Raw genomic sequence first — 15,588 nt, 5'->3', positions numbered from 1 at the left:
AATACTAGACATGTACCTGTTGAGCAGCAATTTTTCCAGCAATTTAGAAAAAAAAAAGGTAAATTAGAAATACGTCAAAAGTTTTCTGGCTTATTATGATCCACACCGGGTTTCTTCAGTGTAGGAGTTACGGCTGCTAGTTTAAGGGATGAAGGAATAATACAGTAGTAAGAGAAGAATGTATGATTTGGGCAATCAAAGGTAACAAGGAAGGAAGACAGAACTTAACCACACTGACAAGTAGAAGATTTAGACTTGGAGTTACGCAAGTTGTTGGTCGAGTCCATTTGGACTAGATTAGCAGTGCTGAACAACCGGTCATCAACATCTGCTGCTGACAAGCAGTTTAATTTAGGAACTTTACTGGTCACAGTGTGGAAAACTGTCAAGAATACAAGGGTAAAATCTTGGAGCACAGAGAACAGCGCCATGACTACATAAAATAACTGCCTGGATTGTGTCTGAAAAATGAACAGCAAAAATAAATCACAAATAATGTGTAAAAAAAAAAAAAAAAAAACTGACCTGATCTAATTTTGAATCAAATACAAACTAATGCAGCTATGATAATATCTTTTAAAGGCAGGTCGTTTTTGGAAAAGGATTTTCAAGGGTTAACCTACATGACCTGGCTCTAATCACAGCTCATATAGTTCAGATGAAATGTAGATGTGGGGTTAAAACTCAACTCGTTCTTCTTCATATTTGCTGATGTTGAACAGCAATGATAGGAAACCCTGTTTGTCCCAGATCATCTCGGCTTTACTGAACTGAATAAGCTGGAGATGTTTATTCGTGACTCTGGTTGATAAGATGTTGTTGTTGATTTGCAGCTTACCTTCAGTCGAATCAAGTGATGGGATGGGGAGAGAAAGCCATCGAACTGAGATCCGCCAAGACGGGCAGTCTAGAGGGAGTCTTCATGCACAAAAAGGCTCAGAAACTCAAGTTCCTGTGTGAGAGAAACGATAAAGTAAGAAAACATCTCTATATGCTTGTGTAATATCACATTTAAAAATGCAGAACATCTCTACAGATGAGTCTCACAGAACAAAGAACTTCTATAGGCATCATACGCGTGTGAGTGACTAAAAAGCATGAAACATGAAGCCTGTGTGTGTGCAGGTGTTTTTTGCTTCGGTGCAGTCGGGTGGATGCAGTCAGATCTACTTCATGACGTTAGGACAGAACTCTCTCTTCAGCTGGTGATGGATGGTCTCCGTCTCACAGACCCGCTGCTGCTGCTGGTGGGAAATGACTGAGTACAGACTCCACATCGCATAACCAACCATCTCTGCCAACAAGATTCAAATGGTCCATTTTTTCCCTTCAATTTTCTGCATTCACATGTAAACATTTTAATAGAAGTGATATATAAATGTATGACTTAATACATGTAAAATAGTTGATATGTTGCGTCGTGTCTGACAGTGTCAGCATTTGTCTTGATCTGTGCTTAAAGCATAAGCCTTGTTTTGCATTTTTATTTTATCCTTTTATTTCCATGTCAAATCTTGCAAAAAATACTTGATATTTTGTCCCTAATACCTGATTATTTTATTGTATAATAACAACCATGGCTGGTACACGGTGAACCCAATACTAACCGCTAGTAGAGTAACTGTCAAACATTGTAGCGTCTTTGGGTGAAATATGACGATAAATCAGAATAGAAATGACTGATTACTGATGACGGAAAGGAGCCGATAACTGCGGACGATCAGCTTTCGCTTTACACGCTTTCTGAGTTTAATTAAAACAGATGGAAGTTGTATCTTTACTGTTTTTGTTTTTTATAGGTCTCACTGTACTAAAACACAAACATAACCTGGACGTGATAAATGTGATCTAAATAAAAGGTTTGTTTAGTTTTTGGTTGTAGGAGTTTTGCATGCAGACTAAAGGACTGATCTTTGGCAGCTGCCTGTAGGAAAGCAGTCATGCGGCCAACATTTCCCAATTAGTTGTTGACCACATTTCACAGAGGATAGAGTCTGTTCTAGTTTAGTTTTGTTTTCCACTCTTTGCTGCTGGTTCTGGATAATCAAATTCTTCACTATCGTTTCTTTAGGTACATTGACAGTGCAGCAGAGTCCTACGTATAAGCTCAAGTTTGAGCATGATTAATAAATACAAATGCATCATTCACAAAGTCAATGAACTGATGAAGTAAATGCATCCCTCTGATGCTTTTTGGCAAATGTGTGAACCATTCAGAGACGGTGCAACGCTTACTTCCAACTGCACCTTCATTGCACTTCTGTCGCTTAATGTGTGATTTTGTTGGCCACATACTGTTTGTTCGGGGTCAGAGGACCGATCTGAAACATTTATTACATACAGTAATACAGTGAAGCTCGGTTGTGTGTGGAAGATGCAGCATAGCAGGTTAAGTGTGGCTGTGGAGGAGTGAACGTGTGGAGATGTGATTGTGACGCAGGCGATTCTGTTGGTTCTCAACTTAAAATGAGGAAAATGAATGACGCAAAGAAAAGCCGCAGGAAGTGGAAGATGATCATGTGAAAGAGTTAAAGAAAGTTGAAATGTAGGAAATCAGAGTTGCAGAAGTGAGAGGTGTGGAGTTTGGGATCAGATGGACTGACAATGCAACTCCCCGTTGAAATGTTATGTTTGGACCAGATTTCTGCACTCAGAACACCAGTGCTTGTACAGATAAATACTTCTGGGCCATGTGCACTTTACGTCACTTGTATACAGACTAGCTTGCGTAATACTGCTGTGATAGTTTTCGCTTTAACAATAAAACTAAAATGCCACCCAGAGGTTGATTTTACACTAGAGAACTGATCATTTCTGATCATTTGCAGCAAGAGACCGTCCATCACAACGCACTGATTTCATACTGTAATCGAGCAGAGCATCTCAGTATGTGGAGAAGACGAGCGTTTAGAAAAGCTGCACACACATCAGGATCAGTAGACAGCTGTCATTCAACTCTATTCTGTAGTGGTGCAGTAGTTTTATGTAATTCTTTGCTCTGTTAGGAAACCACTGGGAATCTGATGCTCAGATCAGCTCTGTAGCTTCATCAGTTCAGTCACGGATGAGCAGACGGTGTTCAGTTCAGTCACACTCCCATAAAAAGTTTAGTTTTCTTTTGCTCCAGCAGGTCGTGTTCGAGTGTATTCTCAGCCGTGCCTTAATGTGCTCTGAATGCCGTCCGGCTTACGTGCAAGACGTGATGAATGTAAAACTCTTAATTGGGTTTTGACATTAAAATGTCTCGACATCGTTGGTTTCTGTACTTTCGTTTTGGTTCAAACTTTAAAAAAGTCAATACTGTACATTAACAACAGAACATTTTAATTTAATTCACAGCTTTTTTCTTTGTAATCATTTGACTGTATATTTCCTGTACTGTATATATTCCTAAATACTGTTTTTTATAGACAGTTAATTATCAAGCATTATAGGAAGCACCTATACTCAATAATTCTGTTTGTCAAAACCTCTATTGGGTTTGGATTGTAACAGCATATTGCATATACAGTATATGTTGTGTCACATGAAGGAATTGAGCCAAATAAATGCTTTAAGAATAGACCGCTCTGTATGTCTTTGTTCATCTGTGCTACGTTAGTGCGAAACGTCCATACAAACCATCATGCTGTATACCATTTGCAGAAATAAAAGATCCCTTAAATCCTCAAACCTCAGTCATTCTATTTAAACTCTATCATATGCATTGTTTGTAAACTCATATACAGTGTTCAGCTCAATACAACAAATCTACTGTGCATTTATTCAGTAAAGTTCAGAGCTCATGTGCAGCCCCCGGAAACCTGCCGCCATTCTTTCCTGAGGTTCACGAGGAGATCACGTGGTCATGGAGCAACCCCCATTTGGCCCGGGCCCATGCCACCTGACCTGAGAGATGCCTACTTTAACATTCAGAAAGCCCCTTATTACAGATGCTTTCTGAGATTCACCTTTGAAGGCATGGCCTTCAGTTCATGGTTCTGCCCTTCGGCCTGTCATTGGCAACATGCACATTCACAAAATGCATGGATGCTGCACTGTCCCCTCTGAAATCGAGTGGAATGTGTAATCCTGAACTACCTAGATGACTGGTTAATTCTATCCCATTCTGAGGATGTGCTAAGCAGTCACAAATCGAAGCTTCTTCACCATTTGCAGTCCCTATGGCTGTCATTGTGCAGAAACCCAGTCAGACCATTTCATTATTAGGAACTGAGATGGATTCACTGTCAGTGCGAGCCCGCCTCTCTCGGCAAGGCTCTCGTGCCATAATCAGTACTCTCACTGTGTTCAAACTGGGAAGGTGTTTCCAAAAGACACTGGGGTTTATGGCAGCCGTGTCAACAATATGCCATTTGGGGCTGCTGCACATGCGCTCTCTTCAGTTCTGGTTAAAAGCTCGTGTTCCACGCCAGGCATGGTGGATTGGCAAGCTGCACGTCAACGTAACCTGCAGCCGCAGAGACGCACCGAAACCTTGGTTCACCGACAGAATGTCTGGCCAGGGAATAATGATGGGGCAAGTAAGAACAATGGTGGGGTGCCCTATGCAATGCCAGACCGGCTACTGGCATCTGGACAGATGCGCAGAAAATGTATAGCATAAGTTTCCTAGAATTAAAGCTGCTACCCCAGGTACTACAGAAAATCAGGGAAGAGCTGCTGGTAGCAACCGAATGGCCCAACTAGCTATGGTTTCCAGAGCTGATGGAGCTATTGGTAGACCTCCCCTTTACAATTTTTTGGGCTCAATCAGACCAAGGGCCTCATTTATAAAGTGTGCATACACACAGAATTGATCTAAGAGTGTGTGTGTGTGTGCGCTTAAATCCACACCAACACTCATATTTGTAAAAACTGCCTTTGATGTGGAAAAGTGCTTAGCATCACGTCAGGGTCTAAGCAGACGTACACACACTTTTTCTTGTTAGAGTACTGCAGGTTTTTGGAAGTGTAAGCTGTTCTTAATTAAAGGATTTGGATGATGACTGATGATCTTTTATATGTTAATGACATTAATTAGGAGTCATTTAAAAGGCAGAGAGCTGAAACCATTCAGTTTCAGGATCATTTGCATAGATTTCACATCTGAACGAGAGGTGCAGGTGTGTTTTCTGTTCTTTCGTTCATTCTATGAATCATACCTATGCAGATTTGAGACAAGATCGTAAGATTAACATTTTTCATGAGAAACTCATGCAGGTTTGGAAAAATTCAAACATTTGGGGCCTCGTTTATAAAACGTTACACAGAAACCATCCTAAATGTTTATCACACAATTTCTGGTCCTCACTAACTTCCATAGTGTTTTTTTTTTTTTTGTCAATGGTTACTGTCTGCTGTTTCTTTTGTGCATTGCCACATTATTGTCATGACAACCCCCCAAAAGAAACACTGTAAAATAAACAAATAAACTTTTTTTATGGAACAGTTTATTGAATTTTCACATCCCTAGAAAAAGATAAACAAAGAAAAGTTTGCATAATGTGTTTTTGTTGAATATCCTATTTGCTCCATTGGGTTTTTGAAAAAAAAACAGCTCAATTTTATTCAGAGACTGAAACGGAGCAAAAATATGCAATTTGGTGCAGATGCTGATATTTATATAACGAAATTCTGATGTTTGTAATGTAAATCAGTGGGATCTTTATAACAGTATAGCAGAATACTGACATAAAATGATCTAAATATCAGATCTCCAGTAATATGCAATGCAATTCAATGCTGATTGAGAGATGAACAAATAAACGTTCCTCAAAAGATGCGCGATGTTTTGGAGGCTTGGGAAGATCATTCGTCCACTGAGGAACAGTGAAAGTAAAGCTTCTGGAAACAAACATTCCTTAAAAGATCCTGATGATCAGATTTGAGACTTACTGATTTTCCTACAAAATGATTCATGGAGAATCAAGTAAAGCCGAGCTGCTTCAGTTCAGTAAGTGTTCATCTGGAAACGTGACTACAGTCATTCAGACGTTTACTTGATAAAAATCAGTCAAGACTTGACAGCAAAAAGACACGTGAAGTACCAGCTGAAGGTGGACGATTGCGCAATCAGACTAAATGAGCTTTGACTTAATTAAAAACTCAAAACTATCAATCAGAGACAGAAGGCATGGAGTAGATTGAGTGAAACAGCAAATTTTGATCATTCAGAGCTTCAGTAATTCAAATCAAATGTGATACAGTAGTTTCATAAGCTTAAGCAAAATATAATTTGTTTCCGCTCAGTTTGGGGTGAAATATGTCCTGTACAAGATCTCGATGGGCTTCATTTTCTGTCATGTTTGTAGTTTGAGAGGCACAGAGGTTTTGAAAGCACACAGACGTGCTGAGAAACACCAGCTTCAGACTGATCTCCTCATTCAACGGAGCAAACATCTAAAATGCAGAACTTGGCCCTGCAGGTGGGACACGGGACCCTGCTGCTCAGCCACGTCTCCGGCTGCTGCTGGTCCTGTCGACTGGCAAACCATTTACCCATACAGGTGAGACACCACATGGGCCGGCAGTAGCACTGCTGACATTCACCCTCACCGTCGGCCTGACACAGACGCAGCAGCTTCACGCTGGCGCTGGCCTGCATACAGCCGATACACGGCTCCAGCTCCTGACGGCAAACAGCAAACACGACAGCGTTAAACACGTTACGATTCAGTTCAACATCAACACGCTCAAGCTATTTCAAATGCTGTGCGTGGTTCATAAAATGTTCCTTTTATAAACCTAATGTTCTTTTCTGAAGTGTTTCACGACGGTTTCAGCGCTCACCTGTCCACTCGGACACTTGTAAACCGCATTCATCCTCACGTACGTCTTGAAGGTCTCCAGGAAGAGCTCGCTCATCGTCAGATGGATGACCACATTGGCGGCGTTCCTGATGGGCGCGTGCAGTTTCTCCTGCAGCTCCACGTACTCGGTGGATTTCAGCCTGCGAGAGAAGCACAGCAACACCGGTTAGTCACGAAGGTCACGACAGGAGGCGCGCACAACTCCAGCGTGTGACCGCACCTGATGTCGAAGGGCTGGACTCTGGGGTTGATGCTGGCTACGGTGATGGTGAGGATCTGCACCGGCGCGTTGAGCTCGGGCGACAGGCTGTGCTGTCTGGAGTCCGTGACGGTCAGATGACAGTCCTGGTGCAGGGCCACGTGCAGCGAGTACGTGCTGACCTTCATCACCCAGGTGTCGGTGACGATCACTCTCGCGCTCGGACAGCCCGAAGCAAATTTATCGATGCGCCGAAACTCTGTGTTGATGGAGGAGGCCACGGCTCTCCAGCTGGACTGCGGTAACGCGTGCGCGCCGAGAGCCCTACAGATGGGGTGATTCGCCCAGCCGCGTCTGGACCAGTAGAACGCCAGCGCACAACTCACCAGCTGGACGGCCAGAGAAAAGCCGAAGTACATCTGCCACCCCTGACTCGCCTGATGAACGTACATCAGATTCTGCTCTGGAGCAGCGAAACACATTCCTATGTAGTATCCTGAAACACAGATAAACACATGTGCATCACACAGTGAACGCTGCACGGAGAAAGACTGTGCGTTCATGTGAGGGAAACACATGATCACATTACAAATATATGCAAAAAATATATGTAATGTATTAATTCAATAGTAATAATGATGATATTAAATATAGCTGCAAGCAGTGATTACAGGGGTTCAAGGGAAAAGACATCGTATCCTATTTAGCAAGCCCGTAAACACCCCAAATCAATAGGAGGCATTTTTTTGTCAAATTCAGGTGATTCACCATAGAAATATGATGTTTTTATAACATCTATGACTGTTATAGCACCAGCTGTTTCATTTAGGCTTTAGGGCAGGGGTGCTCAGCCCTGGTCCTGGAGATCGACCTTCCTGCAGAGTTCAGCTCCAACTCTGATCAAACACACCTGAACCAGCTAATTAGGATCTGAAGGAGCCCTTGATCATTACAGACAGGTGTGTTTGATCAGGGTTGGAACTAAACTCTGCAGGAAGGTCGATCTCCAGGAACAGGGTTGGGCACCCCTGACTTAGGGTGCATTTGGACAGACCCCTTCTCTAAAGGACCCCATTATTACTTCCCAAAGGGTAAATTTCAACATGTTTTTGATAATTATTGACCTAGAGTTTTTCCCAGACGGAGAGAAAAACCTAGGACCAGTTTGCAAAAGTAGGTTTTTCACATCTTTTGTTTGATTGACAGCAGTGGTTCTAGAGGCAAAGAACGAGGAGGTCTGTTGAACAATACGAATATTGCATGTGTGTGCAGAAAACTTTGCAATGTACAATTGTTTACGCCCTCAAAAAATGTGATACCGCCCCCCAGTGGTCGATTTCTTTCAAATTTCTCAGACCTTTGGGGCTAATAGGTGCTCAAACTTTATCAGCCAATGTTTTTTTTTAAGATATGCAGATGTCCCCATAGACACTTTTGGCACTTTGGACCAAGACCGTGCACAGCTGTTTTTAGCGAAGATATCTCATTTTACTAATAGTGTCCCTGCCTTTTTGGCGTTCCTCCGCCACGGTGAGTTGAAAGTTCAACTTTTTTGATAATATTGATAATCACTCTCCAGAAAATCTTTCTGCACTGGTTTGGTTCTGATGAAAAAATCTAATCCTAGTTCGCAAACTTTTGCAAAAATACCCGAAAATTTCACCAGGCTCACGAACGAATCTAAGGAGTGTTTTTTGTCCGGTGTGAGCCACGGATTCCAACAACATCAGACACTTGAGCCTGTGACTGACACTTTAGGAGTTATGAGCGATTCCGTACTTTCGATCGCTGTAGCGCCCCGTCAGGCCGATTGGGGTGAGCCTCGGTCACGTTTTGGACGGTGCGAGTACTACCATCCCTCCGAGTTTCAAGTCTCTATGACTTACGGTGTGGTCTGCATGATCAGTTTTATGTGGAGATCACTGATCCGTGATCGTTCTAACAATTACAACAGGGTTTCAGTGATACACGCTTGAACCCCTAACAATAATAATAATAACAACATTTTTAGACTTATTTCTTCTTCTTTTGAAATAACCACTGTGCAAACGGCAGAGTATTAAGAAGCAAATTAATGATTAAATAGCAGTTAATCAGAATGTGTAGTGACAGTTTGTCATAAAGTTGACAAATTCAGCACCAAGGAAACATATTTCTTTGTCACATCAACATAGTGTTTAATGATTAAACTTTGCAACTAGTAGATAGGATAAACTGATAAAACAAATCAACTGTAATCAGTAGTTCAAACAGAGTTGACCTCAATGAATGCAGGAGCAAAATGAACAGCATGATTAGAAGTTAAAGATTCATGTGTTCAGAGAATATATTTGACTTACTTGGCAATATTTCTAGCACAATAATTGTGCAAAACAACGCAGCTTAAAATCATGTTATTATTTATAACAGTATGGCATCTACAGATAATAAATATGACCCTGGGTCACAAAACCAGTCGTAAGTATCACGGGTATATCTGTAGCAATAGCCAACAATACACTGTATGGGGCAAAATGATTGATTTTTCTTTTATGCCAAAAATCATTAGAGATTAAGTAAAGACCATGTTCCATTAAGATATTTTGTAAACTGCCTACCGTAAATACAGTACTGTGCAAAAGTCTCAGGCCACTAGTATTTTCATCAGCTGAAAATGGTTTAAAGTCAGTTAAAGTCGGTCTGTTGCTGTAGTTTGTCAGTAGGAAATATCAGATTACATTTCCAAACATTCATTTTGCCATTAATTATAATAATCCAGTGAGATTTTTGTGTGGAGCACAGGCTGTTGTCAGACTCCTTGTGCAAACATAGATCTGATCTCTCCATCATTCAATCTTCAGTCTGTCTTAAGAAACAGCAAAAACGGAGACAGACTAAATCCAGAAGAACTGTGGCAACTTCTCCAAGATGCTTTAAGAGACCTCCACCTACAAAGCTACAGTACTGTTAACATTTTTAGGCAGTTAGGCACATAACATGAGGATGCTGTCAAAAACAATGTCATAAATAGATTTTCTTTATCAATGAACTTCTATTAACTAAAATAAATCAGCATTAGATGTGACCATCCTTTGCTTTTAAAGCAGCTTTTGCCCTATGTGCACTCGTGCAGAGTTTTTCAGATCGCTTTGTAGCTTTGATTTAGTCTGTCTCAGTTTTTGTTTCTTCATGTCATTCCAGAGACAGACTGGATGATGGTGAGATCAGATCAGTGTGGAGCACTGGCTGTTGTCAGACTCCTTGTGCAAACAAAAATCTCACTGGATTATTACAATTAATGGCAAACAGAATGTTTGGAAATGTAAACTGATGTTTCCTACTGACAAACTACAGCAAAAGACAGAAATAACTTTAAACCATTTTTTAGCTGGTGAAAATACTAGTGGCCTAAAACTTTTGCACAGTACTGTGTATCAAAACTTAATTTGATTAGTACATGGCATTACTAAGAACTTTAGTTTGACAACTTTAAAGGCGATTTTCTCAATATTTCGATTTTTTTTTTTTTTTTTTGCACCCTTAGATTCCAGATTTTTTTTTTTTTTTTAAATATCGTTCTATCCTAACAAATCACACATCAATGGAAATCTTATTTATTCAGCTTGTATAAATCTCACTGTCAAAAAATTGACCCTTTTGACTGGTTTTGTGAACCAGTGTCACAAATGACAGACAGCTGAGGTTTGCATACTGCAGCGAGTCAACCTTAATCGTGCGTACTAAAGACGTAATGTCGGGTGTGCTACACTGTGTACAGTAAGTATAGAGAATCATCTACGGTTGACCGATTTGCACGTGATGCGGTCACGTGACAACAATATAGCGCACTACAGTCGGGTTTGTCTGTCTGGGGAACTTTAGTGTGTAAACACAGCAGCTGTTGCGTGTACTTCAAGTTCTGCTAGACCCCTGCACAGGTCACGTGTTGTCCGACACTCTGTGTGTGTGTGTGTCTGTCTGTCTGTGTGTGTGTGTGTGTGTGTGTGTGTCTGTCCGTGTCTGTCTGTCTGTCTGTCTGTCTGTCTGTCTGTCTGTCTGTGTGTGTGTGTGTGGTACCGAGCGGCAGGCAGCAGTGCAGCAGCAGGGTGAGTGTGCTCCTCCGGATGTGGTGCTGGATGAAGCTGATGTCTTCGCTGCCCAGCCACTCCGAGAACAGGTGCTGCACCGTGAAACCGGCCGTTCGGAACTCGTTCGGCGTGAAAACAAAACACAGCGCGAACACCATATACGCCAGCGTGAACGTGGCGTCCGGCCGATCCATGTTTACATCAACACGCGCGTGAAGCGGGACACAACTTCATCTACAACACACACGACAGATTCGCTCGAGTGTTACTTCATCATTCCTGTCGAACACACGTTTATAAACAATGAAACCGTGTTCGCGAGTGGCTACACAACGGTCCGGTACAGCAAACGCGATGTTTGGCGCTGTTAAATGACAGCAGTGGACGTGGCAGCGACGCTTTCAAAATAAAAGCACAGCGACGACGCGCTGATGATCACCATCACACACCTGCCACTGGACTGCAGGACTTTTTTTTTTTTTTTTTTTTTGAAGCTTAATGGCTGAATTTCTTCTTTTCATTGATTCTCTTAATGCACTGATAACAACGTACAATTATGTTTTCTGAAAAGTTCAAGCTAACTGAAAATAATATCTTCGCCGTCTCTCTCCTTTTAATTGTTTGTTCCTTTGCTTGTGTTGTGCCTTAATGTAAGTTGTATAACCCCTGTTTTTTCTGGTCTTATGTTGTCATGTCTCTGATGTCTTGATTCATATCTAAATGTGTTTGTTAAGCATTTAATTTATATATATTTATATATATATATATATATATATATATATATATATATATATATATATATATATACATATATATATACTGCGGGAGGTCACTGGACGGGGATATAAAATAAAGATAATAGGATATATCCCAATATTTATTTGTAAGTACACAAAAAGAGAAATATAATGATTAAAGCGTAATAAAGTGTTCACTGAGAAACGAGGTCAGCCCGAGTTTATCATATAATAAATCAGAAAATAAACTCTGGGTGAGAAGTATATGGGTCAGAAGAATAACTGATATCCCTTGTACTAAACAATGGTTCATACTTATATCTAAATGAATGGACAAAAAAGTAAGTAATACTGATAAAAGCCAAAAGTAATTTAGCCGTGCATTCGCTTTTATTAATTGTTATTATGCATAAGAGTTATGAGCATTACCCCCTCACTGTACTGGGTGATATTTCTCATGTTTTTGTCTGGATTACACATGCGTCATGTGAGCGCTATAATCCGATTGCCGTGAGAGGGGTGGGCCGGACATTGACTGACAGCCGCCCCAACCCATGAGGCTGCGACCCCACAGCGCACGACCAATTAGAGCGCGGCGCTCGGCAGCCTGGGGGCGGGACGCAGTTTTGTGATTGGCTGTGTTCCTAAACGCGCTGCCAGTTTTCCGTTCCTTCCATTACTAAAATCCGAATCGAACAAACGGCGTTAGTCTGGATTTTGTCTCATCCCAACGCCTTATTCTGAACACCTTATGATTTATAACGGAATATTCACTTGTATCAAAGTGCTCGTGGCTTGTGTGAGATCCAGGCGGAGATGTCAAGCAGTCGAAGAAGCACACATTTCTGGAGCGAGGAGGAGACAGATTTCCTTCTGCAAACTTTAAAGGAGATGAACATCGATCGCTACAGAGACGGCCGGAAGCACCGCAACAGCCTGATCTTCAGGAAGGTGTGCGCCAGACACAAGGAGGCAGGCTTTGCGCGTTCATGTGATCAGGTCAAACACCGCTGGAAGACGCTCAAGTCCATTTATTATAAGGCCAAGAAACAGAACAACGGCAGCTCTAATGCGGCATTTAAACACTTTGACACGATGGAGGAAATCTTTGGACACAGACCTCTGGTTGTCATGACAAACCAAAGCGGAGCTGACATCGATCTCAAAGACGGATCGCCTCTGTCCGACAGCAAGTGCTTCACCTTCGAGGATGCTGAAGATGCGGAAGATGCGGAAGATGATGATGCTGGTGAGTGGCGCACCTTTAGTGCATGTAACTTAGTAGATGTACTAAAAACAGTTGAATTGTAATATTATTTATTTATTTTATAGATTTATTTTTTTCTTAGAAAGTTTTTATTATAACAGAATCTGGCTGGCCAGCATTCTTTTAATATAGGCAAAAGAAGATTTGATTCATATAGCACACAAGACCAGTTAAAATCATTTGATCTCAAAAAAAAAAAAAAAAAAAAAAAACACAATGCACTTAAAGTAGCCGTACAGTGTATTTCTAACCTTCTGATGTGTTTGTCTGTTAAAGATAATGGAGTGGATGATGTGGAAGGTGGAATTCAGGAAATCCAGTCAGTGAAAACGGAGAATGAGCCCCTGATCCTCACACAAGCGTCACACGAGAGCTCCACGACGTCCACGGAGAGCTCCACACCCACCCAACCCTTCATCTCCACCCACAGCAGCACATCCACCCAGCACAGCACTGCTCCAGGTCTTACCCCTAAACATGAACAACAGCTGGAAATGACCTCACCCTCAGGCCGTCCAAGATCAAGATCAGGAGGAGTTTGTTTCTTCACCAGATGTGCAGAAATGTGTCATTCCATCACCGTGTCAGCAATGGATCCTCTGCGGCGAATGGGTGCCGTCAGAATGAGAGTCTGATAAAAACATCACAATAATCCACAAGTAATCCACACCACTCCAGTCCGTCAGTTCACATCTTGAGAAGACAAAAGCTGAAACAAATCCATCAGTAAGAATCCATAATGACACTTCCTCCAGTGGAAGAAGTCCATCTCTCCGCCACATATTTGTTTAGAGCTGTTTTGGCTCGTAAACGGTGCTTGATCTGTGCAGATTTCTCTCCTGATTCAGACCAGACCACTTTTTCACCAGAGGAAGCCTTATTATACACTATGGACTCGTATTTGAGTTAAAAACGTCTTAATGCTGGTTTTGTTTCAGCTTTTGTCTTCTCAAGATGTGAACTGATGGACTGGAGCGGTGTCTTGTGGATTATTGTGATGTTTTTATCAGCTGTTTGGACTCTCATTCTGACGGCACCCATTCACTGCAGAGGATCCATTGGTGAAATTTCTCCAAATCTGTTCCCCTGAAGAAACAAACTTCTCTACATGTTGGATGACCTGAGCATGAGCACATTTTCAGCATTTTTATTTTTTAAATAATAAAACGATATCGACAATGTGCACCTGTCTGTTCACATGAAGTGTCCAGATAGCGTGTGGCTCATAGCAGTCGTTCTGTTGTTTTGTCAGGCGTGTTGAAGCGCAGAAGGCCGTGTTGCGCTGCGTTGCACAGTCAGTATCAGGGCTTTCTGGAAAGGCTGCAGCAGTCGCAGAACGCGTGGCTGGAGCGTCAGCTGGAGCAGAGTCACGTGCGAGAGGAGCGTCTGATCGCCCGAGTGCTCGCCGAACACACCCGATCCATGGAGGCCTTGGTCAACCAGCTCTTCGCAGGCTTGAGAAGCCTCCTGCCCCCGTCCCATCCCAGTGCCGATCCCCAGACCACGCATACGGCCCTGGACGTCCTCAGCACACGGACTGGCGTCAGCACTGCGGAGCAGCAGTCGTCATCGAGCGGGACTGAATCCTGAATCGCACACGCTGAGACTCTCAGCAGCCCTCACTGACACTCAGAGTCTTCAACACCCGACATATACGTCCTGACCAGCGGCCCTGGACTGGTTTGTTAAAACTAGTGATAGTATCAGTCCAGCACCCGTTTAACACCGGTAGGTGTTGGTAGACATATTAGCTTGTGTTTTTTTAACCGTTTATTTGTGTGTATCACATAGATTCATCACATGTTTAGTTGTGAATTCAGATGTGAGTCTGTGTGTAATGTGATTTATCAGGAGCCATGACATGCTGTGTTTGTCAAATATGTTCTCATGAGCCATATCTATTTTTTAAATAAACACCAATATAAAATATATTTCAATTGCTGGGTACATAGTAACATTCTTATTTTGAGGCCATAAGAAAAGTTACACTTTATTTGCAGGTGTCCTTGTTACAGTGCAATTGTACATCCATTAACTACATGGGGTTAGGATTAGCGTTTGACTTAGGGTTACTTGCAAGTAATTATAAATAATTTATTGTTAGTATAATAGTAAGTACACTTTAAAATAAAGTGTTTTGTGTGTAATACATCTCAGACATCATTGTTCATGAAAAAAAAACAATAAATGACAAACACAAAAACAGATGACAAACATAAGTTTGCCCTATTCAAAGGAAAAAAGAATACAAATATAAAAAGTACTGACACAATAGAAAGATGAGGAAAAAGAAAAGAAAGAAAAAAACATTCGAAGGCAGTGGAAGAAACGTTAGGTGAAGCAAAATGAGCTGTTATTATTTCTTAATAAAAAGAACTTGCCATGAAAGGACAACATTTTCTTCTCCTTAAATATATTTAGTTCTGATTCATTTAAAAATTAATCAAAAGTCAATTTTCAAACTAATTCAATAAGAGCTTGATAAAACAGACAAACATCAGTGTCTTGCATAAATTAGGAATTACAT

At 41.5% G+C, this 15,588-nt stretch overlaps 3 protein-coding genes across 6 annotated transcripts in view; 2 read left to right on the top strand and 1 right to left on the bottom strand.

Annotated features, from left to right (window-relative positions):
- The window catches only part of si:zfos-2326c3.2 (misshapen-like kinase 1), a 53,898-nt gene extending 50,226 nt beyond the window's left edge, over positions 1-3,672 (top strand). For all 4 annotated transcript variants that reach the window (XM_051128127.1, XM_051128124.1, XM_051128126.1 and 1 more), the window contains exons 31-32: positions 834-973; positions 1,126-3,672. In XM_051128127.1, coding sequence (XP_050984084.1) covers positions 834-973; positions 1,126-1,209 — 224 coding nt within the window. In that variant the 3' untranslated portion in view covers positions 1,210-3,672. The remainder of the gene's footprint in view (positions 1-833; positions 974-1,125) is intronic.
- A 1,734-nt stretch (positions 3,673-5,406) lies between these two features.
- On the bottom strand, positions 5,407-11,499 carry tmem129 (transmembrane protein 129, E3 ubiquitin protein ligase). Its single transcript, XM_051128131.1, has 4 exons — positions 11,047-11,499; positions 7,012-7,486; positions 6,772-6,931; positions 5,407-6,610 (listed from the first exon to the last, which is right to left on the bottom strand). Exons 1-4 carry the CDS (start codon positions 11,249-11,251, stop codon positions 6,362-6,364), a joined length of 1,089 nt encoding a protein of 362 aa, XP_050984088.1. The 5' UTR covers positions 11,252-11,499; the 3' UTR covers positions 5,407-6,361.
- Positions 11,500-12,403: 904 nt separating this feature from the next.
- On the top strand, positions 12,404-15,240 carry LOC127176447 (uncharacterized). Its single transcript, XM_051128132.1, has 3 exons — positions 12,404-13,043; positions 13,338-13,523; positions 14,314-15,240. Exons 1-3 carry the CDS (start codon positions 12,611-12,613, stop codon positions 14,649-14,651), a joined length of 957 nt encoding a protein of 318 aa, XP_050984089.1. The 5' UTR covers positions 12,404-12,610; the 3' UTR covers positions 14,652-15,240.
- The last annotated feature ends 348 nt before the right edge of the window (positions 15,241-15,588 follow it).

The sequence above is a fragment of the Labeo rohita genome, chromosome 14 (assembly GCF_022985175.1).
Source record: "Labeo rohita strain BAU-BD-2019 chromosome 14, IGBB_LRoh.1.0, whole genome shotgun sequence".
In the NCBI taxonomy this organism is placed as follows: domain Eukaryota; kingdom Metazoa; phylum Chordata; class Actinopteri; order Cypriniformes; family Cyprinidae; genus Labeo; species Labeo rohita.
Note: the sequence above shows the minus strand (reverse complement) of the source record. Positions and strands in the feature narration are given on the sequence as shown.